Here is a 27,814-nt window from a genome sequence, read left to right as displayed (position 1 = left end):
TTGTATCCTTGCTGTAAGTATGTATGTATATAGTATTTTTTTAAGTGGAAAACACAAAAATATATTTTAAAATATTGTGAGTGCTTTGTAATAACAGAATAAGTCAACAATGAGAAAATGCTAACTGGTTAATGAGTTTAGTAACAGTTAAAATAAGAAAACGCAAAAATGCACATATAATCTAATTAGTGGGATTACCTCACAGAAATGTAACACACAAGATGAGAATGTGGCAGCTGCAGTGAGAAGATTTTGTACATATCCTCGAGGCATATTAAATTTTTCTGACACGTTCCAAATGTTGGTCTCTTTGAGCAAGGTATAAAGAATAAAAGACAGGTATAGTCTGTTGACAATGTTCTTGTCCACCTTCTAGAAAGACACAAATAAATTTATGTACTAAACCTGCTAAAAATGTATATTATATTCAAATTGGACAAAAGGTAAAGTGAATGAAGTTGTACCAAGGGAGAGCAAGGATAGAATCATTCCATAGAAATAAAATTAACTTCTAACATATGTACCCCTTAGATTAATTCAAATTGATTATCATTCTTTCAAGTATTAAATAATATATGCCAATTTATTTCCAATTTAAATTAAACTTCTTCCTATAGGGAGGGTAATAGGTTGAACTGTGTCCTCCCAAAAAAGATATGTTTAAGTCCTAACTCCTGCTACCTGTGAATGTGACCTCATTTGGGAATAGGAACTTTGCAGACGTAATTAGTTAAGGATCTTGAGAGGAAATCATCCTGGATGCCCAGTGGGCCCTTTAGGGCTCTTCATTCAATGACTGATGTCCTTATAAGAAGAGAGGGCACAGAGTGACACAGACAAGAGGGCAATGTGAAGATGGAGGCAGACATTGGAGGGAAAACAAACCAAGGATTGCCAGCAACTACTGGAAGCTAGGGGAGACAAGATGGTTTCTTCCTCTGAGCCTCCAGAAGGAACCAACCCTGCCAGCATCTTGATTGCAGACTTCTGGCCTCCTGAACTATGAGAATAAATTTCTGCTGTTTGAAGACACTCAAGTTTGTGCTAATTTGTGATGGTAGCCCCAGGAAAAGAATAGAGGAAAGGAAGGAGCTGAAATCTTTACATTTCCTGTGGTATTTATAGGTTGTATATACGTGTGACTGTGACAATTTCTATTCTGTGTACTTGCTATTGTCTGTGGTATATAGTGACTATTTTTTATGTAAAGTATTTCATAGTTAATACCAAGCTAACTCTAAATAACTCATACTTAAAATCAGAGGGGAAAAAAGGATAAACTTAAAAGAGAAAAAGTAGGTATAAAATACAGAATGATATATAGAATATCTGAGATGAGAACTTAGACTGACATATTGAAGGATATATAAATTAAGATTCTGCATGTTGATACTGCACGTAAGAGTCACCCTTTTAAAAAAGCATTAGGCCAAAAAGCATGATAGTTGAATAACAAGTAGGAAAAGATCACTTTTAATTTCCCAACTTTAGTGCACCATCGTTATTAACCAGAAATTGATTCGATGTAGATTTTGCTTAGAATTAACCAGAAATTGATTCGATGTAGATTTTGCTTAGAATGTATTTTCTAAGTCCAGAAAAATGATATAATTATATTACACAGTAAGATGCTTTATGCCAATTTCAGACCTTTTACAAGAAATGTTTAAAGAAAAGGGTAGGTCTTTTTCGATGTGAAGAAATCAATTAGATTTTAAGTAAATATCATGTTCTCTAGAATTACAAAAAAATACTCTAAAATGTCAAACTAGTAACATTTGTAATTAAGATAAATTCATGCTCATACTATTTTAAATATTTAATTATCAATTGAACAAACATTTATTGACTGTATTTCATAAAATGTAACAAAAACAAATTCCAATTCAAGTTTAAAGATACATTATTCTAATAAGATTTTGTAAATGTTTATTATTTTGTAATGATTTATAAATAATTTTTAAAATAATTTTGTTTTTATTTTATGTTTTAGAGTTAAATATAAATGGTTTGTTTTAAGAAATATTTTTACTCAACATTTTGAAGTTCTAAACAATATAGCCATTTCTCAGGGAAAAGAATCAATCTAAATACCGTGATAACATGAATGCTGAATATAGGTATTTACAGTTTCAGCAATACATGGGACAGTTGCACCATTCATTTCCAATGAGTAAAGACTATCTTCCATTTTTCAAAATAAAATCAGTAATATGTATGCAAATTTAAAAGATATAGCGGGAAATAATAGGTAAGATAATTAGGTTTCAATGAAAATTAGATTCCAAAAAAAATTAAAAATGAAAAAAAGGTATCATGAAGAAAATGATATTAATAAGGAATTTACAGGCATGTTAGCCAAAGAATTATTTCCATTTCTCTTAAAGTTAATGTAGCATTAAACACTTGCTTCATGCTTGTTGACTGAACTTTAAAACACCAAAATGTGTCACTCACGAGAATATTAGCTTATTCGCTTCAACCTTCTAGAATGCTTCATGTATAACAATACTAGATTTGGGAGTTCTTTGAGGACAACAAACAACAATAACAATAAAAATCCCAAACCTATCCTATCTTAGAATCCTTAATACCAAGAAGAATGCCTAATAAAAAGTTTCTAGGAAAAATATTTTTCTCCCTTGAGTTGAACTTATTTCAAGGTTACAGAATACCATCAAAACGTTTTATAAATATTTTATAATTTTTAGAATATAAGCCATAAGTAGCCTAAGCAAAACAGATATATAAGGTTTTACCCTTTCCTATGAAAAAAGCTGTAAATGTGCATGACAGAATGTTTCAGAAATACAAAGGTACAAAAAAAAGGCCATCACACTACCCAGAAATAAATATTATTATATTATTATTACAAAATGCCTAAATTTCTGATCCTCAGATGTCCTAAATAGTAAAATTGGAATTATATTAATTTAAAGGAAAAAAATGTGAAACAAAAACATCAAGTTAACAAGTTTACATTTCCTGCAGTATTTATAGGTTGTATGTATGTGTGAATGTGACTATAAATTTGACAAATGCATTTATTTAGATAAATATGTTAGTAAGTTGTCTATGTAGTAAACTAAGAATAAATATTAGATTCTATGATACAACAGCATTAATTTTGTTAAATAAACTTAGTTATTTAGGAAGGAAAAAAAGACTATGGTACCTTCTTGATAGCCTGACCTGATGCTTTTTTCCCAATATAGTTTTCTGAGACTCCAACAAGAGCGGCTGCATTTTGTTCTGCTTGACTGAGCTGGCTAAACTACATAGAAAAAGGAGTAAATATATAGAAAAGTCAAATTGTAACTTTAAAAATAATCTGCCATTTGAACCAAATCCAGTATTTCCTGTGATATCACATTTTCGTGATTTTAAAGGATAAGAAAAAACAACACAAATTATATTTACAAATACTGAAAACTTTTAAAAAATTAAAATATAACATACTTTAGTAGAATTACTTAAAGACATGGTCACAAGTACTGTAAGACCATGGAGTATGGTTTCCATGGACTGTGATTATGTTTAATATTGGAGATGTCTAGGGAGAGAGAGGAGGAAAGTCTTTTGAAAATAACTGCATTATACAGTATCACTTAATAAAACTTACATTAATAATTTTAAAATATATTAAAAAGAAAGTTAATTACTATAACTAAAAGCTGCATATCACTTTCGCCGAATAAATGTTCACGTATCTACTCCGTTCACAGTAAAGTCTCAACAGAATATATTCTACCACTTGCTTTTGTAAAAAAAGAAAAGGGTTACTTCCACCCTGCTACAGTGGTCAAACTGATATTCCTTCTCAGGTATTAACATTAGTGGGTTGGGTGTATTATCATGTTTGGCTCTGATAGAGCTTTCATGGAATTAAACTCTCAATCATCAGAAACAGCCTTTATGGCTTTCTTTATATTTTAGGCATTATGAAATGTAGTGGTCACCATTTCAGAATGATAACTATCTGGAATGGGAAGAGGGATGATTCTTTTTTCTTTCCTGTACCTTTATTTTTTTGATAATGAACATGTTTATATTTAACAGAAAAATAATATTTAAGTTAAACAAACCAAAACCAAAAGTGCTATTGTCATATTACTATTTTAAAAACTGAAAGAACTAAAGGCTCAATTTCAATCTATTTTGTTAGAAAAAAAAGTGAATAATCACTTGACAAAAATCATATCATTATTAATAGACTAAGTAGTCTATATTGAAGAATCTTACAGTCTCACCTGTCTGAAGTATATCATCCAATCAGGGTCACGCTGAAAAGCCATATCATAGGGAGTGGTTAGGTAAATTAGATGAAGAAGGCTTTCAAGCACAAGGCCTTCAAGGCCTTTCTTCAAATCTCTGTAGAGAATGTCACAATAAGCCAAATCTATAGTTCCTAAAAGAAAGATAGAAATATTTAATCTTTTTTAATTTTCAAAGGGGGAAAGAGGTGATTTCAAAGAGTCTTATCTAGAAGTTACCAAAATATAGCAAGAAGTCTTTAAAATCTCTTATATAATTTAGCATAGCTATTTTGGAGGTCATTTTCATAGTATCCATCTATTTAGTAAGTACATACATTCTGACCCATACCCTGTTCTGGGGACTTTAACCCAGAAAAACATTTCCACATATATCCAAAAATACATGAATAGAGATGCCCATGCAGCCTTGTTTATAATCGAGAAAAATCAGAAACAGAGAAAATGTCCAACAATAGAGGAATAATTAAATAAATTATGGCATCCATTCTAAGAATGACTAACCTATCAAAAGAAAATGAGGTAGATTTAAAGAGATTGACATGTCAAGATATTCACAATATCTCATACATGAGAAAAGCTACTAAGATACTTACAAATCATTTTTTAAATGATTTAATTTAAAAAAATAATCTGTGCATATGAACATATGTATGTGTGTATATATATGTATATACATCCAGAGAAATGTATGTATATATATATATATATATATATATATATATATATATCCACATGCATAACAATATTTGGAAGGACAGATATTTCAAACTGTTAATGGTGGTAGCCCCTGGGAGACTGGAAATGAGACAGGAGAATGGGATTTTTCTTTACATAATTCTGAGTTCTAAGAATTTTTTTTAACAACGAACATTATTTTTCATTAAGCAAATGATGATGTAGCCATTAAGAAAAAACTATGGATAATTTAGCAAAAAAAAGCAAGTTCCAGAACAACATAAATGATCGTTTAATTAAAAATAAAAGCTCAAAAACCTTTAAACTTGTATATATGTATGTATTATGCATTGAAATTAAATATACAGAAAATGTTTGGAAAGATATACACAAAATTGTTATTCTTGGTAGGATATTAAGATTTCTGTGATTGCTGGGAGAGGGGAGTGTGGAGGAGGGATGAACACCCTTTTCTCTTTATACTTCTGCAGTATCCTATGTTACTTGTAATTTTTCAACCTTTTAAAGTTGACGTAGGCTACAGCTTACAATTATAAAATAAGATTAATGTTATTAATCTAAAATTATAATCCAATTTAAAGTAACAGAATAATTTAATTTTTATTTTTTCCGACGCATTCCCTCAGATTAATAATGATATTTAGGTAAACTCTTACCCTTAAAAGAAGCTCGTCCTAACTTTGTAATATGAAAACTATACTGGAACTCTTCTTTGGACTCATACAGAGTGTCCTTTTGCATACGTCCTTTTTCTGTCAAAATAGGGTCTTTTTGCAGGAGTCCTTTTTCTATCAGGTATCTAAGTGATTCAACAGTTATTTCCCAGAGACTTTTTTCTTTCAACAAAATCTTTTGCTGAACACCAAAAAATGTACCAGTCATAAAGTGATATATGTCATCAAGATTCGTCGCAATCTGAAACAATTCAGAATATCATTGGAACATTTTCCTTAATTGAAGACCTCGCTTTGAATGCATTTTATTCAAGATGATGATTCATTTTCATACCTCAAAGCTATTTAAATAAAATCTACATAATTGCATATATGTAAATAATTTTATAATGCCATTTTAAAATGAAGAAAAAATATTTTAAGGGAGAAGACGGTTATCATATTCATACTTTTTATGAAAACATCTACACATTTTTCACTTAAATACTCTTTAGGTTTTTGAATAATTTTTCACAACATCTCCAAAGTTGTACTGTTTACTATTCATTCCCACTCTCCTTCAGAAATCTCCCCTTCATCCCTTTCCAGCCACCTGTGAGAACATCCTTTAGCTCAAAAGATTGTATTTTAAAAAAGAGATAGAGAGACATATGGAAAACATATCTAAAGGTCTCCACTGAAACAGAATCAGGTAATACTTTCCCTGACGTATTACATAAAAATAGCAGTTTTCTACCTCTTTTTGTCTTTCTCACTCTCGTCTCCTTTTTCTGTCCTTTTGATGCCTTTTTCTCTCTCCCTCTTGTTCACTATTTAAAACTTATAATGGCAATATCATAAGTAATAATTAACCTTCCCTTTGGTATTCAGATGTAGAGCTGACTCTGAATTAGAATAATTTTATATTAGCCAATTTCAATGAATCAGCATTTTATACTGACATATAGTCAATCAATAAGCATATTTCTTTCTTACAATTCTGATAACATTTCAACTGGAAAACATAAATAGTCATTTCATATCAAATCCATATAAAGGCTAACAAAACATAATGACATTTCCTGTTGCTTCTCCTTTTAATAAAAATCATTCTTAAATACAGTATTCACTCAAGCTAAAATTATACTTTTAAGATTTTCAAGAACTGATAGTTTGTAAATTATCAATGTACTTAGGTTTTACATCATTTTCTACTATGTTAATTATAATGAACACTGGGGGTAAAAAAAACCACAACAAAATAAACAAACTTTACTTCACCCTTCTAACTACCATAATGTTATTTTTCTACTCCTTTATGATAAACTTTTAGACGCAGTGATTTAAACCCTCTGGGCCAGTCTCTATCTCTGGCCTCCATAGTATCTTAAAGTTGGATTCCCCACTGTTGCCCCAATCTGCAAGTTCACACATGCCCAACTCCAATTAATTAATTAAAGCACTGATCTAATAATTAATTTAAGTATTTACTGAGAGCCAACCACATGCCAGACACTGTGCTAGGCACTGGGATTTGGTGATAAATGAAAATAAATGTGAATCCTGGTTTCACAGGGTTTACATTCCAGTGGGTAAAGTTATTAGCCAAATATCTGTACTACCAAGAATACAATTACAAATTGATAGATATTATTAAAAGAAGGGAATATGGTTCTACAAAGCATACAAATGATAGACTGACTGGATTCAAAAGCATAGGGAGGCTTCCCTGAGGAAGCAATGATTAAGTGAAAATCTGAAGGTTTAGTGAAGTTAACTAGACAAAATCGTGGGTGAGAGAGAAACTGGAGATGGGGAGGTAAGATGGGTGAGTCCTAGGCTTAGGAAGCACACTGGGTTACAAGGCAGCATAGTAGTTTGAGATATGAAAACAGTATGTCTGACGGGCAGGGCGGGAGAAGGCTGGTGAAAAATGAGGATGGAGAGATAGGCAGAGGCCAAATCTACAAGGTAGACCATGATAAGGGATTAGCCCTAAAAACAATGGGAAAACAACTATTGACAAATTTTAAGCAGAAGCACGTTGCATGTTCAGATTTTATATTTTGAGAAGATAAATCTGTGTGAACAATATTTGGAGAGGATGTGGAAAAGCAGGGTGGAGTGAATGCAAGGAGACCAGTTAGAAAGCAATAACAGTTCTCCAAGCAAGAGACTGCAAGGGTGTGGGCCAGAATGCGCAAATGCAGAGATATGCTTGCAAGAGGCCTATACAACCTACCTCTTTTTTAGATTCTTTTTGTAAAAGGAGAGTTATACTACTTAATTCAAATGTATCCAAGGATCAGAGAAAAAACATGCAGTGTCTAACAGGGTGTCTAAACATGATTCTGATAAACAATATGGCCCCATGGCTGGTATGTTTTCTTACTAATTATTGGAGTTTCCTTCTCTTCCACCAAAGCACGGACCTAGCCTTTCCAAGGATGCTTACCTCCACCCTCTGCCTCCTGACCTCACATTACCCAAATCAGTCTCATCCCTCACCCCTATTCCACCTGGTTGTTCCTATCTGAAGGACCTACTTCTGCTTTAATTTTAACTCTGAAGATTTTCCTGGTTCTCCATCCTGTCTATCATCCCAGCCTCCTTCTACAACCACAGTTCCGTTATGAACACCTAATCCCAGGTGTGGGAGGAACCCTGATGGCTTGGTTTCCTCAAGACTGACTGGGCCCAGTAGTTTGAGTTCTGTCTCCTATGGACAGGTTTTAAACAATAGCTACTTACCTGCTTATCTGAACAGACTGCTGCCTGGACTCCTTGCTGCTGTTCTCCAATTGTTAAAACAGAATTTAAATGAAACTGCTGCACCCTTTTCATCCTGCCTGTAAAACTATACCCTTGAGGCCAAGTTAGTTCCCCCAGTGTTTCTGTTACCTGAATTCTCTAGCCTCAAATGAAGTCCACACTCCCTCCCAATTCTATTGCCTTTTACTGAGTCCTAACTCACATACATATTTGTCAGATGTATGCATTATGAATATTTCCCCCAGCCTTTTCACTTGTGTTAGGGCTGTTTTTTAAAGAGAATTTTTAATTACGATGAAGCCTATTTAATTGATTTTTCTTTCATAGTTTATTTTTTGTTCCCTATGTAAGAAAACTTTGCCTAACCAAAGGTAACAAAAATTTTTCTCCTATATTTTCTTCTACAAGTTTTATTTTAGCATTTAAGTTTAGTCAATGATTTACTTTGAGTTAATTTTTTGGACTGTGTGAGGTCAGAGTAGAGGTTAATTTTTTTTGTTCCATATGGTTAGCTAGTTTTTCCAGTACCATTTAGTGAAAAAACTATCCTTTCTCCATTTAAATATTGTGGCACCTTTGTTGAAAATCGATCATATTGTGTGGATCTAATTCTGAACTCACTAATCTATGGGTCTGTATATCTATCCTTGCACCAATATCATACTGTCTTGATCACTGAAACTTTACAGTAAATCTTGTGGTAAAATAGTGTGACGTCTCTAAACTTTGTTACTCTTTTACATTATTTTTGGTTATTCTACTCGTTTGCACATCCAAATACATTGTCGTATCTGCCCGCAAATACACTTATTGAGATTTTTATTGGCATTGCACTGAAATTATAGACCAATCTGGGAAGAAGTACATCTGAACAAAACTGAGTGCTTGGATTCATGAACATGGTACCTCTCTCCGTTTATCTTGAACTTTTCTCAGCAGTGTTTTAGTTTTCAGTGTATAAGTTTGACACATGTTAAATTTATCGCTAAGCATTTCATGTTTTTTTGATGCTATTATAAGTGGAAATGTTTTTCCAGTTATTTTATAGTAAGTTTATAGAAATACAATTGCGTATGTACATTAACCCTGTATCTTGTGACACTGCTAATTATACTCTCGCTTTTTGTATATTCTTTTGGGTTTTGCTTGAACTCAATGTTATCAGCAAGTAAGATAGTTTTACACCTTCCTTCCCTATGTCTTTATTTTTCTTCCTTTTATTTTATTGTATTGGCCACAAATTCCAATCTGTTGAATAGCAGGGTAAGAGCAGACATCTTTTCTTTTCTTGATCTTAGGTGGAAACATGTAGTTTTCACCATTAAGTTTGATGTTACTTGTAGTTTCTTCTTCTTCTTCTTCCTTCTTCTTCCTCTTCCTCTTCTTCCTTCTTCCTCTTCTTCTTCTTCCTTTTAATAAACACCATTTATCAGGTTGAAGAAGTTCTCTTCTACTCCCAGACTGCTGAGTTTTTATCATGAATGAGTGTTGAATTCTGTTGAATGGGTAATTACGCTGATTGAATTTTGAATGTTAAACCAGCTTTGCATGACTGGAATAAACTCTGATTGACAATGGTATATTGCTCTTACAATGTACTGCTGGATTACTAATACTTTCATAAGGATTTTTACATTTATTTACAAGAGAAACTGACCTATAATTTTCTGTTATTATAATATCTTTGTCTGCTTTTGGTATTAGAGTAATGTCAGTCTCATAAGATCAGCAGGGTTCCTTCCCTCTTCCTCTAATTTCTGGAAAAATATGTGTATAACTGGTTATTATTACTTCCTTAAATGTTTGATAGAAATCACCGGTGAAGTCAGTTGGACCTGGAGTTTTCTTTGTGAGAAGGCTTTATTTTATTTTTATTTTTTTAAAAACACCTACAGCACCTGGTATTTCTAGGTGGTCTCCCACTGAAGTACTAACCAGGCCCGACCCTGCTTAGCTTCCGAGATCAGACGAGATCGGATGTGTTCAGGGAGGCATGGCCGTAGAAAGGTTTTAAATTATAAATTCGATTTCTTTGATATAGGATTATTTAGGTTTTCTACTTCAGTAGATTTTGAGAATTATGTCTTTCAAGAATTTTTGCCATTTCATCTAAGTTGTTGAATTCATTTTTCAGTTTTCAAGGATAGTTATTCAAGGATAACCCCTCACTATCCTTTTACTATCTCTAGGACCTTTAGTGATGAACCTCCTTTCATTTCTGATATCAGTAATTTATATGTTCTCTCTTCTTCCTGATCAATTCGACCAATAACTTTACTGATCTTTTCAAAGAACTAGCCTGCAGTTTCATTTTTTTTCCCTCTTGTTTGTCTATTTTTTATTTCATTGATTTCTGCTTTTATTTGTATTATTTCCTTCCTTCAACTACTTTGGGGTATTTTATTTGTTTGTTTTTAGCTTCCAAAGGTGAAACTTAGATCATTGACTTTGGATCTTTCTTATATTCTTATAAGCATTTAAAGCTATAAATATCCCCTTAAGCACTTCTTTAGCTGCATGCCACTAATTCTGATATATTTATTTTCATTCCATTCAAAATATTTTGTAATTTCCCTTGTGGTATCTACTTTGACCATAGGTCAAAGTATGCTATTTAGTTTCTAAACATTTGGCTATTTCCCTGATGTCTTTCTATTATTGATATGTATTATTCTTGTGTTGTGATTAGATACCATATTCTATATGATTTCAATTTTTAAATTTATTGAGACTCATTTTATGGCCAAGAATATGATCTATCTTGGTGAAGTGTCATGAGCACCTGGTGACTGTTCCATATACACAATGATACACAGGCCGGCAAGGTAGCAATCTAAATTATAGTCCCATCTAAACCATAACTTACTGAATGACTTTAGACTAATCGCTAACTATCTGAGTCTATTACCTTATCAAAAATATTAATGTATAAGACTTGATAATTTTCACAATCTCTCTCCCTCCTTCATTAATTCCTTGGCAACCCTCCTATTACAGGTCTTTATTACATTATACAACGATTGCTTCCAAACTCATCTTGCAATACTTGTGCACACTGTTATCCCCATTTTACAGTTAAGGAAACTAAATGATGTTTAAGAGAAAGTTAGTAACTTACTCAGGGTAATAGAGACAGAGCTGGGGCCAGGGCACATCTTGCATATTATTTCACACAGAAGCACCTGGAATGACTTCTTTCTTTCTTTTTATCTAAAACCTCTATCTCCTTCAATATCCAGCACTAATTCTTCCTCTTCCTTATAGCCTTTCACTCTTCTAAATTGCCAGGGGATATTATAATATTACATTATTTATCTGCAAGGTAATCAAAACTCATCTGATATTTTTTATCGATTGTCTTTTGCATTTTCACTTAAACTGCTCAGGCTGATGAAGGCAGACTGTATGAAAGGTTAGGAGCACTGGTTCTGTAGTTAGACAAAGCTGAATTCAAACCCTGGCTTTGCCACTTTGTGGCAGAGTGACTTGGGGCACAAAGTTAAACTTAAGAATAATCCTAAAAAAGTTTAATTCAAGAGTAACTTTAAAAAAGGGAGCTAATTTCTAATCTGTGCAAAAAGAATGTTTTCCTATTGTGTCTTTTAAAAAATTTTTTTTCTGCCTGATAAAGACTATACTGATCTCACAAATGTTTATAGTATCTTAGAATGGTCATAGGATTACAGATGATTCTCGTTCTTAACAAGGGCAGAGATGTTGGATTAACCACATCAGGACTCATGTCTTTACAGCTCCCTGTATCCCCAAAGTATCTACCAAAGTCTTTTTCCTGCAGTTGATGCCCAGTCATAATTTGTTGATTTCTCATATTCTTTACAACTCAAAGATTAAAAATGCACATATAAATCCAGATTCAGATTTATCATGTCACAGACTGTTCTTTTCCACATTAGATTAGAAATTGATATTTTTTCATACTTTACAGTTTTCATAACTTCTAACCTCTACTATCTCGGGTAATGGTAGTAAGATTTTAAAATAGTAAAAAAATACCTTCAAACCAACCAAAGAGAGAAACAAAGTTTGGATTCCCTTGGTGGATTCTTGAACAAGGTGGCTATAACAGTTTTCCAATGGTCTGCTTATTAAGTCCAATACCTACAAAAGTTAAAGCAGTATTATGTTTTGTATTATTATAAAAAATGGTGTTTTATGCAAAATTTTTGATTTTCCATAGATCTTATGGAGGCAGGGGGAGATAAACATATAAAGACAAAAAAGATTTAGCACGTATGCTCATGAAAATGGAAAAAAAATAGGGAAAATACTTTTCATTGTTTGCCCGAAATATAAAAGTATTCAAACTATTCTTAATTCTTAATCGCAGAGAAGGAAACAGTAAAGGAATATTAGTAATAATTTTAATAAGATGATCTCATAAAAGGGCTAGACCAAACACCAAGAAAAGAAGACAAAACCACCAACCAACAATCAGATTGAGTCTTACCTGTTGTTTGTCTTTTTCTTGCAATATAAGAATACTCTCCCCAACAGAATCTATTCCAGCACGGCCAGCTCTGCCAATCATCTGTTTATATTGATTCCTCTTTAAAAATGCCTTAGCAACATAGGGGGCTCTCAAAATAACTCTATGAAATTGATAAAAGTAATTAAAAGTGATACTCTAGAGCAATAGCACCTATTTTTTAAATTCTTAATTCCATTATATCTATGTGTTATTAAATGACATATTAACTTAAAATAGGTAACTATTTACTGAGAATCTATGATGTCCTAGGTTCCTTATGTATACGTATATTATCTATAATTCTTATAAAACTCTTTATAATATTTTTTAATTTAATTTTTTTCAAAGGGGCTGACTAAAGAACAGACAAATTAAATGGCTTACCTCAACCCACAAAATTAGTAATTACCAGAACTATGACTTGAATATAAGTCTGCCTAGCTGCAAAGCTCATAACCAATCCACTGTAGCAAGTCTCCAAATATTTTTGATTTTATATTCCATAAATGAAAATCGCTATGCATCACCAACATATGCCTATTTATTTATAAATTTATATTATTGTCAACATTATAAATTTGCAGATTTAAAATGTTTTGACCTACAAACATGGTGATTTCAATCCTGCTTGTGTATACAGAAGTCTGTAGCCAGCTTTTCTGTTCAAAGGTGAGAAAAAAACCTGATATTTACCTATATTGATCAACTTACTCTTTTATTTATAAATCTTAATGGACAGCCAAGATTACCAAACACTTAAGGAAAACTAACATAACATAAAAATAAGAACATAAAAAATAAATGTTTGACAGGAGCAGATAACGTAGGGAACAGAACTTCAAAAAATTCTAGGCCTTTGAGCCACGCTTCTCTTGCTCAGGCTCACTTCCACGTCTGGAAGTGTACTTTCCCTTCTAATAAAGCTTTTCTTTTCTGCTGTAATCAATCAATCAATTAATCAATCAATATAATTTCTATCCACAGAAAATTCTAGAGGGTATTATATAAGAGTAGACTATTATAAAAAAGCAATAAAAGAAGAGAGTTCTTGGAAATAAATTTTTTTTTTAATTCATTCTAAAAATTCAATAGCACTGAATAATGAATGAACATAGTTAAGGGATACAGCTAAAAACTGATACAAAGTGATAAAACCACCAAAAAAATTACTCTAAGATGAAGAAAGGCACAAAATTTTAAATTGAAAGTAGACACCCAAGCTAAGCCTATAATGAAAAAGCTAAATTGGGATAGTTGGGATTGTAGAATTAGTTTCCCAGGTTCAAAACTTGGCTTTGAAATTCATTTTGTTAAGCATGAAATTAGGGAAGTTATTTAATTTTTCCCTTCTATAAAATGTGTATAATAAAATATGACTTTGCTCACAAAGTCGTAGTGAGGATCTATTAAACCAATGCATGTAAAGCTGTGATGACATGGGGGAGGGAATGTAACAGCTGCAAATATTTTTATACATAATGATGAAATTTTAAGGTTAAAGAGAAAAGTCTAACAGCTTCTGAAGGGGACTAAATGGCAAACTTAGGCAAAAACAAATGAGCAACACTGGCTCCTAAAAAAAACATGAACAATACTACAAAATCACCCCTCCAAAAATAAATTAAACCTAGAATTCTTTTCTTAGCAAGGTTTAAGGTGTGAGGCTAAAGTAAAGACATCATCAGCTATGCAAAGACAAAAATTTTTACACCAAGTAGGTTGGATTAAACATGGCGGAGTGAGAGACGTTCCCAGATCTCTCCCCTTGAAACGACAATAAGCTGAACATCTAAAACTCAACAAAAATCACCCAAACTGCACACGAGCATGTCTGAGCGTGGGATGTGCGCATAAGAGCAACCACAGGTCAGAACCCTGGTTGTCGGGCAGTGGACTGGGAGAAATAAAGAAGTTGCCTCTTGTAGTCAGAGTTCTCTGTAGGAGGAGGGGGAGGGAAGAAGGAGCAGCGAGTTCCCTGAACAACTATGTCTAGGAGTGATCTGAGCTCCTTGCGGCTGGCAGCAGTGCCCAGTTATCAGGGCAGAAGTCAGAGAAATATGAGCAGCAGAAAAGCGGGGACTGCAGAGAAACAAAAGTTGATTTTTACCAGCTACAACTGCAAAACAGAGGCTGAGCTGCAGTTCCTATATCCAAACTAAGAGGGTCCCTCACCTCTAACCTCCAAGACAGACTGCCATAGGGCCCCATGGGAATCTGAGCAAACACTACCAAAACTGTTGCTAACACTGACAGGAACTGAGATTGAGGGTAGTGAGCATGATTAAACATCTATAAGGAAAAAAAGGACAATATTAAGATTTTATATAAAGCAGAGATCCAAGAGGCTTAGACGCCACCTACTGGAAACCAAAAGAAAAACACCTTCTTTGCAACAGGCTGGGGACCATTATATAATAAATCTTATTTCTGGAAAAAAAATGCAGAACACATTTCCATTAATGCCCAGGCGGAGAAACAGTCCATTAAACACCATGAACAAACAAGGTGACAAGGCACCTCAGAAAGAAAGAGAAACATCACCAGTAAATAAGCTTACAGACATAGAAATATACAATTTAAATGACAGAAAATTAAGGATGGTACTTCTGAAAAAAATAGGTGAGATCCAAAACGAATCATATCAACGATTTCAGGAATTGAAAAAACAACTAGATGAGCAGAATGAGTTCATTAGCTGGGCAACTGAAATCCTCAAAAAGGACCAAAAGAACCTTCTGGACATAAAGAACACACTGCAAGAATTGAAAAATGAAATTACAAGTTTGGGAAATAGAGTTGACCAAATGGAGGAAAGGATCAATGATATCAAAGACAGAAATCTAGAAATAAATCAGAAGGAAGAAGAGAGAAACCGAAGAATGAAAAATAATGAAAGAGAAATACAAGAACTAGCTGATACCATCAGGAGAGGAAACATAAGAATAATGGGCATTATTGAAGGCAAGGAAAAGGAGCGGGGACTAGAAAGCATTTTCAGACAAATAGTTGACGAGAATTTCCCAAATCTAAGGAATGAACTAGAGCTTGGATTCAAGAAGTCAACAGAACACCCAATATCTCAACAAAAAGGCCTTCACAAAGACACAGTGTAATAAAATTATCAAAAATCAGTGACAAAGACAGAAGTCTCAGGGTAGCCAGGGAGAAGAAGATGGTAACTTATGAAGGAAAACCCATTAGACTATCCTTAGACTTACCAGCACAGACCTTACAAGCTAGCAAGGAGTGGAATTAAATATTCAAACTATTAAATGAAAGGAACTACCAGCTAAGAATAATGTATCCAGCTAAGCTCTCCTTTAGATATGAAGGAGAAATAAAGACCTTTCCAGACATACAAAAATTGAGGGAATTCTCCACTATGAGGCCTGCACTACAGGAAATACTGAAAGGGGTCAGCTCACCTAAAACAAAATGATAAAAAAAATACATAATTAGGAGTAAAGTGACTAGCAGTCTGATAGAAGCAGAAGAGTGCAACCCTTACTAAGAACAGGGCATTATAAGCTTAAATGTTAAGAAGAGAATGGCGATAGCAATATAGTAATGAACATTCAGCATACATAGGGACAAATTGAGATAACAATGACTGAAAAAGGAAGATTCAAAGGTCAAAATTTGCAAAGGGAAATAAAGATAAGACACGTGCAAAAGAAAATGTACGACTGTATATATATAACTATCCTTTACATATTCCTAATGGTTACCAACAACAGAAGATTCAGAAGTGAAGTATATAACGTAAAAAAAGAACTAGAGGGAAATTCCACGAAAGCCAACCAAAATAAAGAAAACAGAAACACAAGGACAAGGAAGCAATAGAAACACTGAGCTACCAGAAAGCAAAAGATAAAATGGCTATAAGAAGACCTCAGATTTCAATAATCACCCTGAATGTAAATGGACTTAACTCACCAATAAAAAGGCACAGGGTTGCAGATTGGATCAAAAAACGAGACTCAACCATATGCTGCCTCCAGGAGACACATCTCAGTTCCAAAGACAAATAAAGACTCAAAGCGAAAGGGTGGAAAATAATATTTCAAGCAAATGGCATTCAGAGAAAAGTGGGAGTAGCGGTACTAATATCAGACGAAATAGACTTCAAAATCAAAAAGGTAAAGAAAGATACTCAGGCATACTTCATAATGATAAAGGGAATCATGCACCAAGAAGACATAACACTTATTAATATCTATGCTCTCAATCAGGGAGCCCCAAAATACTAAAGGGAGAAACAGATCAAAATACTATCAGAGTAGGGGACCTAAATACCCTTGTGTCAGATATGGACAGATCATCCTAACAGAAAATCAATAAGGAAATAACATCCTTAAATGATACATTAGACCAACTGGACATAACTGACATTTATAGAGCCTTCCATCCCCAAACAGCTGCTTATACATTCTTCTCCAGTACACATGGAACATTCTCAAGGACTGACCACATACTGGGACACAGAGGTAGCCTCAACAAATATAAGAGGGCGGAAATCATACCAACCATATCATCTAATCATAATGCTTTGAAACTAGAGATCAACTGTAAAAAGAAAGTGGAAAGAACCACAAATACATGAAGATTAAACAACATACTACTGCAGAATAACTGAGTCAGAGAAGACATTAAAAGGGAGATCAAGTGATACATAGAAATGAATGATAATGATAGTACAACATATCAAAACTTGTGGGACATGGCAAAAGTGGTCATAAGAGGAAAGTTCATATCATTACAGGCCTACTTCCAAGAACAAGCTCAAATAAACAACCTAACAATTCATCTTAAAAACTAGAAAAGGAATAACAAATGAAGACTAGAGTCAGCTGAAGAAAAGAATCATCAAAATTAGAGCAGAAATAAATGAAATTGAAAACAAAAAAGAATTGAAAAAGTAAATGCAACACAGAGCTGGTTCTTTGAGAAGGTTAATAAAATCGACAAAACCCTGGCTACATTCACTAAAGAAAAAAGAGAAAGGACACAAATAAACAAAATCAGGGATGAAAGAAGGGAAACTACGACAGGCACTGAAGAAATACTAAGGATCATACAGGAATACTATGAAAATGTATAGTTCACCAAATTTAATATCCTAGAAGAAATGTACCAGTACTTAGGAAAATACAACGTTCCTAGACTGAATCAAGAAGAACTGGAAAATCTAAATAGACCAATCAGCAGTATGGAAATTGAAACAATCATCAAAAACCTACTAAAAAGTAAAAGTCCAGGACCAGATGGCTTCACCAGTGAATTCTATTAGTCAAAGAAGATTTAATACCTATTCTCCTCAAACTCTTCCAAAAAATTGAAGAGGAGGCCATACTTTCCGGCTCATTTTATGAGGCTAATATCACCCTGATACCAAAATCTGGTAAAGATAACACAAAAGAAAACTACAGACCAATAACTCTCATGAACTCAAATGTAAAAATCCTAAATAAGATTCTAGCAAACTGAATACGGCAACGTATTAGAAGGATTATACACCATGATAAAGTGGATTCATCCCAGGGGCATGGGGATGGTTCAACATACGCAAATCAATTAACGTGATATACCATATAAACAAGTTAAAAAATAAGAATCATATCATGATATCAATAGATGCAGAAAAAGCCTTTGACAAGATACAGCACCCATTTATGATCAAAACACTTAACAAAATCAGTATAGAAAGAAAATACATTAATATAATAAAGGCCATATATGACAAGCCCTTAATCAACATTATACATAATGGTGAAAAACTAAAAACCTCTCTAAGATCAAGAATAAGGCGAGGCTGTCCACTATCACCACTGTTAGTCAATATAACATTGGAGAGCCTAGTGAGTGCAATCAGCCAAGATAAGGATTTAAAAGACATCCAGATAGGAAACAAAGAAGTCAAACTGTCACTATTTGCAGATGATATGATTCTCTATATAGAAAACCCTAAAGACTCCATAAGAACACTTCTAGAAACAATAAGCAAATACAGTAAAGTTTCTGGATACAAAATCAATGTTTAAAAATCTATAACATTCCTATACTATAATAACAAATTGTTAGAAAAAGAAATGGAAAAAATAATTCCTTTTGCAATTGCACCAAAAAGAATATAATATGTAGGAATAAATCTAACAAAACATGTGAAGAACCTATATAATGAAAACTATAAAACCTTATTAAAAGAAATTGAAGAAGATACAAAGTAATGGAAAGATATTCCGTGTTCTTGGATTGGAAGAATCAATATAGTTAAAATGACCATATTACCTAATATGGTCATTTTAACTATATAGATTATATAGATTTAATGCAAACCCCATCAAAAACCCAATAGCATTTTTTAAAGAAATAGAACAAAAAATCATCAGATTCTTATGGAAGCACAAAATACCCCGAATTGCCAAAGCCATCCTGAGAAAAAAGAACGAAGCTGTAGATGTCACTCTGCCCAACTTCAAATGATACTACAGAGTGACAGCAATCAAAACGGCATGGCATTGAATATATAAACGGCAAAAAAAATGCAGTCCTAGTATTCCAAGTAAAATCACTAAATTAGAAATACAAGGACATATTTTGTTGATAGGGTATATAATTCAGCAACAAGATATTTGGAGTAAACTTTCGTATACCTAAATAATTTTGAAATACGAAGTAAAAATTTCTAGAAGCGTAAAAAGAAGACAATGACAACTCCATAATTATAGTGGGAGATTAACACATCTCTCTAAAATTGACAGACCAAGGAATCACAAATAGAAAGAAAATAAAGCAGCTGATAACATGATTAATAACTGATTTCACTGAGACATAGAAAACTGCATACCCAACAGAAAATACACTCATGGATGACTTATAAAAATTGACCATTTATTTGAAAAGGGTCACAAATTATAAAGAACGGAAATCAATTATGCAGACTTACAGCTTTTGTAACAACTGAAAAGGTAATTGAGGATCTATTCTAAAAAAAAAAAGATACTGGACTCAAAAGTCTTTCTGAATGTGTTCTTTTAAGGTTTCAAGAAAATCATTATGTTAAGTAAACTCTTTCAGATGAGAAAGCTTTCTGTTTCTATACAAGTTAGATAATAAACCGTGACATCAAAACCAGATAGGGAGAACACAAAAGAAAGAAGGAACTCAAATACCAAGAAATCTACTAATGTCATTTTTTCGTTAAAATAGTAAAGAAAATAAACCAGACAATCAACTCAGCAAATACTGAAAAAACATATGATAAATTCTCATCCACTACTGAGAAAGAATAAAACAACAACAAAACTCCTGGCAAGCTAGAAATTGAAGTTTGAGCCTGGCCAATAGTTAACTTATATCTCACCTTCGAGCTGGTAGGTTAACACCCGCTGCTAGGGTGGATGTGCAGGTTAAAAGGCAGAGAACTCCTGTGGAATAGGCTTCCTCCAAGAGCTTCCTTTCATCACTCGTTAAACCACTATGGTGATAAGCAACTCCTAATGGGATCGTGCGCTTTAAAACAGGACACAGGTTGCCACTGCTGATATTCTTCAAGTTCTTAATCACCTCCTGTTTTTCTTTCTCCCTGTGTTTCATATATTCCCTAGGGAAAAGATATGTTAGACTTATGAACCTTGATCTTATAGTTACAAAGTGCCTAGCATTTTAATTTTAGTAGATGCATGTAAATATTCTTTTAAAAAAAAGTATTAAGTACTTAAATGTTCTTAGAATGTTGATTCTGATTTCATACAGTCCTAGGCATTCTCTTTCAACCTTTGTGTGGATCACAGAGCAGTGTGAAAATCTGATTTAACACTAAGAAAAGCACAAATATTCACATAAACACAATACTTCGCTTATAATTTCAGAGGGTTCATGGACTTCCTGAAGTTTATTTCTGTATTTCCTATGAATCCAAGGACACTATGGACACCAGGTTAAGTCCCCTCCATGCTCTAGATGATATGATTATTTTTCACCAGATTGTATATCTTTATTGAAAATGATTTATTTTATTTTAAATTATAAATTTTCTTAAGATAGAAACATATGTTATTAAATCATACGTATTATATGTAAAACACTGTCTACACACTTGTATTTTAGAAGCCTCCATAATATCCAACAATGTCTCCATATCTGGGAGCACATATTATTTTAAATTCCATTTAGAAGAGAAAAGAAAGAAAAACTATAACTAATTACCATTTAAGTGTAAAACAACAACTTCTGAAAACCAGTAGCAAGCAAAGATTGTCCAAGATATGAATATAATACATACGACCTTGTGTTTGTTGTTTCAGTCTCCTTCTTGGGAAGGATAGAACTCTGGCTGATATTCACTGAAGAAGTAACTTCATAAGACATTGAGAAATGGGAGGCAAGGAGACAAAACAACAATGAAGAATTAAGAAGAAGGTGGTTGAGTCATAAGTGCAGGAATCAGAAGTGACAGCTGAGTAGGGGAGCCATAGATGTTCTGTTGCTATTTTCCAGCCAGTGTGCAAGGTCCTGAAAGGCATGTATTGGATGAGCCCTTCTAAGGGATTAAGTATTATATGCAGTGAGAATAATGGATAATCACCATAAAATTTTAGAGAAGGGAGACAATATCTATAACTGACCAGATGGTTGTAATGAGAAGGTTTTTGTGGGAGAAATTGAGATCTGTTCTGGGTCTGGAAGAACAAGTGTTAAAGAAGTGGTTATCTATCTATCTATCTATCTATCTATCTATCTATCTATCTATTTATTTTGCTTTTTCATCAATTTTAATCATTCCTTTTTTGAAGGGGAACAAATATTTAGTACCTTTCAATCACCATTTCACAAATGATCAAAAGACAGTGCTTATAAAATTTTTTTAAATAGGGCATTTTTGCAGATAATTCCTTGTCAGCTGCATTCTTGACACAGGGTAAAGCATGATCAAAGACATGGTCAAAGTTCGGAATGGATGAATGGCAGGGTGAATGAAAGGTAGAAGAAATCAGGAAGGAAGAGTAAGTTGAGGCAGATCTTAGTCTGAATTCTAGGCTAAGAAACACTTAGGTATCCTTTTTTGGGGAGATTTTTAGGGAAAGAAATATGACCAGAGCTTTGGCTGTTGTCAGCAAATGGTGTTTAAAAGACATTTGTGACTAAAAGTCAAAGGAATTAAAGCTACAAAAAAGATAATATTCCTTGAGACTGTGACAATCACTTAAGAAAAGTCTGCTTCGGTCTTTGTATTTAAATAGATACATAGCCATATTCTACTGCCCAGGTGATTTTACTGTGCCCAATTCCCACAAAAATTTATGATAAGGAGGCAAACAATTAAGATACAAATTGATATCCCAGGACTCTCAAGAAATTATTTTTAAAGCCATTGAGATCAGAACCTATTTAGCCCTAGATTTCACTTCATCTATACCAAAAATGCAGAATATAAAAAAGTATCATCTAAATATGACTTAACATTTTAGCTAACAGCCACAAAAAAAGGGACTAAACTATGCTTAGAACATTCAGCTTATAAAAGCAGCAAATAATATGGAAATATATCTTAGAGGAAATTTTCCTTAGGAAATAAAATATTAATTCCTGTCTCTTTAAGCAAGTATCAAGTATCAATTACAATTAATTAAGGGCTCTGCAGAACCCAAATTTTAAATGCTTCAATATTAAACATAAACATGTATAACACAAACTATTAACATCAGAAAGCAAAATAAGTGAAGGGTATAATTTATAAACCTCATATCCCTTAGTCAATTGCTAGTCTCTAAATTTCCATATTACTTAGCCAGTGCTATCTTACCTTAAATTATAAGAAAATGAGTGATTTACTGGAAATACTTCAATGACAATTAATTTCCTTAGGCTTTTATAATCAACATCATCACTGTAAAGGTACATTATTAGTTACCAAATGGGAAACGTCTAGACTTTATCCTAAAGTCTGTATCTTTGTATTATTCAATTAATTTAATGTTATTTTAGACCAATCCTGCCAGAAGGATTGAGAGGAAGAGGACGATGACTAGATTAGAATCCAGGGTAGGCTATATAGTCCAGGCTAATGGGCCAAAAGTCTGAAAAAAAAATTAAAACTACACATGGGACAAACAGATACAGAAAAAAACTGAACCACTCATACTTAAAATAACATTATACTATCTCAGTGAATATAAGAGCCAAAATTAAAATATTATAAAATTATAAACCAACAAACTTCTTCCTGACATATGAAATTCAATTCAAATGTTGTAACAGCTTATGTGTGAAGCTTACTAAGAAAACAAAGGTAATAGTATTTAGTTAAAGAGAAAATTAAGCTGATGATATAATTTATCCCCGCAGTGTTTATAGTGATTAGTCCTTTGACCACCTCAGCCAGTGGTTGACCTTGGCTGCAAGCTGGACTTGCCTGGGGAGCTTCACAGAATGATGCCTGGTGCCATCCTCATATATTCTAATTATCCTAGGATGTAGCCTGGGCACTGGCATTTTTTAAAGTCCCGATTCACTGTGCAGCCAAAGTTGAGAATAATTGATCTAAGGTAGTATGTTAGCATTCTCTTCCATGTAGACTTAGAATTTTTTCTCTGAAATATTTCACATATGTAAATTTCACAGTTAAAGTTTCTTCAAGGTCAGGCCTTTAGAATCTAGTATAACAACTTAACATAAAGTTCTACAAAAAGTAATTAGTGCTTGTTGAATAAATAGAATACATAGCATGTAAATCATGATAAATATAGAATAGAATATTTTTAAAAGATTAACATACTTGCTTAAAAATGTGCATATCATTTCTGCTACGTTTTCACAGTTCTTCTTTGTGGGACAAAAAACTAAGCAGGAATAATTGGGAATAACTTCTGTCACCAATGCTACCAAGTGATCAGGATCCATCTTTTTCAGAGTATCAGAATACTGCGTAACAAGATGTAGCAACAAGGCAGTTAGCAACCATAAAAGCCTGTCATTTTTCCAGTATGCTTTGAAAGGTAAGTAAACAACCCATAATTTTGAATTTCTGATTTAATAAATCTGATCATTTAATAGAAAAAATGAAACCTATATTAAACATCAGAATGTTAAGTCTCACTTTTCTCTTAGGCTATTAGGATTGTTCGGTATATTCAGTTTAAAATTAAAGAAGTGAAAACAGATAATGTTATTAATAACTCCACTGCATGCTCATCTCCACCAAAGCAGAACAAAAATGTCCACGGAAAGAAACACAAATTGACCCTAATAATAGTCAAAGGGCTATGTAAATAAGGTAGATATACCTTTAATGATTACTAACAGTTTTAAAGAAGCAGCTTCATACTACAGGACATATTTTCAGAAATAAAAAATATATTTATCAAGCAGGCACAAGGAACTCAAAGAACATGGAGAAAAACATAGTAATTTAAAATTTCACTTTCTCTGACTTTCTGAAAACTAAATATGAATTAGAATTCGTAGAATTCTAAAACTTCTAAAATCCTTCCTCCTTTTAAGTACCCTTCATATGTCATAGAACACTAGCGTGGTGGACATTAAACATTTTCATACTCCAATATCTGAATACATAGCCCACAAATATTCATTTTTGCTGTTATCGATAAATGAATAAATGTCTAAGAGAGTGGTCTCCAAATTTTCTTGGTTCATGGAGCCTCAAGGTCAAAAGATCTAACAGTTTTGTTTATTGGGGAGTTAGGTCTAAAAACTTAACGAGTATACATTACCTCACAACATAGTAGCTGTCTACATAATATACATTAATTGAATAAAAAATATATTTATTTCATTCTTAAATAACCACAACAGACCATTAATGGGATGTGCCCACAACTGGGCAATGTAGTCTTTCAAACTCTAGAATTAGATTGGATGTAGCTACTCTCATTTCCTGTCCCATATTGATTTCACATGCTATCTGCTTACAATAAATGCAAAAATACCCAACTTCACAAAGGTATGATATCATAGAAAGGTATGTTGTATGATCTAATGTTGAAACTGGAAACTACCTACCTAGAACCAGCAGTTTGTATGGTATCTAACAGATGTCAGGCATTACAGGTTTCTTTCAAAAATCTAAACTATTTCATGGTATCCATGTGACTCTTCTGTGGTACCCCCAGGGTATTTGGGCACAAAGTCTGGGAGCCTCAGGTTCAAGGGTTATTAATGTTACCTTATAATTAAGGAGACGTGAAAAAGTCATGCCATTCTCAGCTTTGCTGTCAACTTCGCATATAGAATCATTTATTTTAAGATATTCTTTTAATTCGACCTTGGATTAAAAGTATATTTGCAATTAACAACACATTTAAGTTCCTTTTTTGAGAATTATATATTTTATAAAACATGTTATAAAGCATACCTACCCCAAAATTTTAGCTTTTCTAAGGTATGTAAAACATGCTTTAACTTAAAAGTATTTTCTTTACCATTTCTCTTTTTAAGTCTCTTTCCCTCCTTAAATGAAAATAGGGGTTAATATCCCCAAAAAACACTTCTGAATTGAATAGCCACATATCAAAATGGAAACCATACACTTTCTTATTTTTCACAAGAAGTGCAAATGAGTTACGTGTTCACACTTTTTATCTCTTATTAAGGAGTTATTTGTATTATTCCTCAAGATCTAAAATATTTGTTTTATTAGTCATCAGTTTTCATTCTAAGTACCGCCATATATATTATTTTTAATTTAAGTATTTATAGACTAAAACTGTTTGTGAACATAGCTCATTGCATTTTAAAAGAACGGCATCTAATTTGACAATTAAGGTCAGAAAGTATCCTTGAAAATGTTCATATGTGCAAATGTACAAACATCAACTTTCAAATTAAAATTTGGTAATTTTCAAAAGTCATTTTCTGAAAATCCATTTAGGGACAGAACATGCACATTAGTACTGCAGAGAGATACATTATTTACTTTCTTCAAGAATTTTGGGACTGCTATTATTGGGAAGTTTAAATTTAAATCCATGTGAAGTCTAAACATGTTTAAGAAGCATTATAAATACCAAAGTATAAATATTTTAACTTTTGAGATAACATTTTTAATGTGCCAATAAATCAAAACATAAATCACTAAATTTTGACAAATGAAAATTTTTATCTCAGAGAATAAGAAATGGAAAAATAGAATGGATCTGGAAAATTTCATTCAATAAATATTTATTGAAAGCCCATGGGCCAGGCACTGTTTCAGGTGCTACAGATACAGCTATGACCTATGACCCAAGCCAAGTTCTCTGACCCCACAGAGTTCACGTTCAAACTCAAACTTATTAGCATATAGCCATGGTAAATGGAATTATGGCCCTGTGCTACTTTCTAAAATTTTTTTATATGGTACATTTATTACTTTTGTTTCTAAGTAAAATGATACACAATGAATCGATACAGTCCAAACCTCAGGCACATACTGGTCTGAACTGACTGGTGTAATATTCTGCTTGAAGGAACTCTTGTAGGTCTTCAACATTGTTCAATGTTGCACTCATACCAATAATTTGAGTTGTTTCTACAAGAAGAAATCCAAAGTATTGAGAAAATTACTTAATATACCATAATAACAATTTTTAGCAACCTTTTTCTGTTCTAAATTCTTCCAGAATGATTTGTTAAAGGGGTGGGGTTGGGTAAGAAAAATATAAATATATTATCAGAGTATTTATCTGGCAATTAAAGAATAAAATATTTCTCATATTCTGAAAGTTACTATTTAGAATTTTATAAAATTTCAAACTTAGCAAGAAATAAGATCTTTATTAAGACTTCTAAAGAATAATGAATGTATACATAGTTGTTGCTATCTTTACGAAGAACTACAACAGTTTTTATGAGTACAGTCATATGCAGATGGAGAATGTAGGATGTAGGGCTGAATGAGTTCAGAACTCTGTCACATGAAAAATTCTTTATGGAATCTTGCTATCAGGTTAACTTTTCTTTATTTTAAAATAAAGATGGTGTGAAACTCATGAAGCTGCATCACATCATGGGCAGTACAAAACTGCTGCTTCCACTTAGCTATCAAAAAACAAAGAAGCATTCTTGGCCAGTACTTTTTCGTTGCTGTTATCTTTAATCTTGAAATTTTATCATTCAAGATGTTATTTGAAAGAGGAATAAGCATTGTCCCTTCCCACTCCATAAAGGTGGACTATGAAGCTGAAGAGGTGAATGCGTGGCCAAATAAAGAAAGGCTGTCCTCAGAAAATTGGGATTTATGCAGAAACAAAGAGAAGCTATGGAAGGGCTATAAATAGGGGATTTGCATTTGTGACATGTTCTAATAGCTCTAAAGACAGATTTGGTGAGGAGAGAGCAGTGTGATCAAGACTGAAGGCAGACAAAAAACCGTGTTGATCTCTGTGGTAATCTAGATAAGAAAGGATGAGGTATTAATCTGAAGATTTAGTAGCATGAGGGACAGGAGGGAGAGAATTAAAAAATGTATTTATAAGGTAGACCAGATAGGGTTTGCTTGCCAACAGAATGTGTAAGAGCGAGGATTTTAAGATTCTGGCTTGGCTGGCTAGCAGGCGGTGGCAGGGAATTCAGACTGAAGAATGGGTTTGTAAAAATAGACTTGGATGTGAATCTCAGCTGTTCACAGGATATTAAAGTAGGAGTGTCCAGTTGGCAGAAATGATATCACTCAGAAGGGAACTATAAGCTGGAAATACAGATTGGGAGCCATTAGCACATAGGAAGCATTTGATATCCTGAGTGTGGATGAGAATTAGCAGAAATAAGAGAAGTAGGAAACAAGAGAAGAGACTAAGATGACTCTATGGTAACACCAATGTACATGATAAACATGCGTAGAACAAGTTGTCACAAAGGAGAACAGGAAGGAAAAACTAGGATACTCATTTCATTTAAAAATATTAAGTGTAAGGCACTACTGTAGAAAG

General features: G+C 33.0%; 2 protein-coding genes and 1 pseudogene across 8 annotated transcripts in view; 1 reads left to right on the top strand and 2 right to left on the bottom strand.

Moving 5' to 3' along the window:
• MRPS18C (mitochondrial ribosomal protein S18C) overlaps positions 1-27,814 on the top strand; it is a 66,513-nt gene that overhangs the window by 24,887 nt on the left and 13,812 nt on the right. For 2 of the 3 annotated variants that reach the window (XM_036227783.1, XM_036227782.1), the window contains exon 4: positions 23,799-23,884. Coding sequence is in view for 2 of the 3 variants with exons in the window: in XM_036227782.1 (XP_036083675.1) it covers positions 23,799-23,884 (86 nt within the window). In the remaining variant the exon portion in view is untranslated. Of the gene's footprint in view, positions 1-21,193; positions 21,409-23,798; positions 23,885-27,814 lie in introns of all 3 variants that reach the window. The other variant, XM_036227781.1, reaches the window with a different exon arrangement.
• HELQ (helicase, POLQ like) overlaps positions 1-27,814 on the bottom strand; it is a 51,245-nt gene that overhangs the window by 14,730 nt on the left and 8,701 nt on the right. For 2 of the 5 annotated variants that reach the window (XM_016156174.2, XM_036227776.1), the window contains 10 exons: positions 26,318-26,415; positions 25,072-25,170; positions 23,665-23,810; positions 20,251-20,490; positions 12,867-13,008; positions 12,413-12,517; positions 5,630-5,888; positions 4,251-4,408; positions 3,176-3,274; positions 199-372 (listed from right to left, as the gene is read on the bottom strand). In XM_016156174.2, the coding sequence (XP_016011660.2) occupies positions 199-372; positions 3,176-3,274; positions 4,251-4,408; positions 5,630-5,888; positions 12,413-12,517; positions 12,867-13,008; positions 20,251-20,490; positions 23,665-23,810; positions 25,072-25,170; positions 26,318-26,415 (1,520 nt within the window). Of the gene's footprint in view, positions 1-198; positions 373-3,175; positions 3,275-4,250; positions 4,409-5,629; positions 5,889-12,412; positions 12,518-12,866; positions 13,009-20,250; positions 20,491-23,664; positions 23,811-25,071; positions 25,171-26,304; positions 26,416-27,814 lie in introns of all 5 variants that reach the window. The other 3 variants (XM_036227777.1, XM_036227775.1, XM_036227778.1) reach the window with 3 other exon arrangements.
• On the bottom strand, positions 10,285-10,403 carry LOC118609099 (annotated as a pseudogene).

Source organism: Rousettus aegyptiacus, unplaced genomic scaffold (genome assembly GCF_014176215.1).
Source record: "Rousettus aegyptiacus isolate mRouAeg1 unplaced genomic scaffold, mRouAeg1.p scaffold_m13_p_10, whole genome shotgun sequence".
Lineage (NCBI taxonomy): Eukaryota > Metazoa > Chordata > Mammalia > Chiroptera > Pteropodidae > Rousettus > Rousettus aegyptiacus.
The sequence above is the reverse complement of the archived record's forward strand: the minus strand, read 5'-3'. Positions and strand labels throughout refer to the sequence as shown.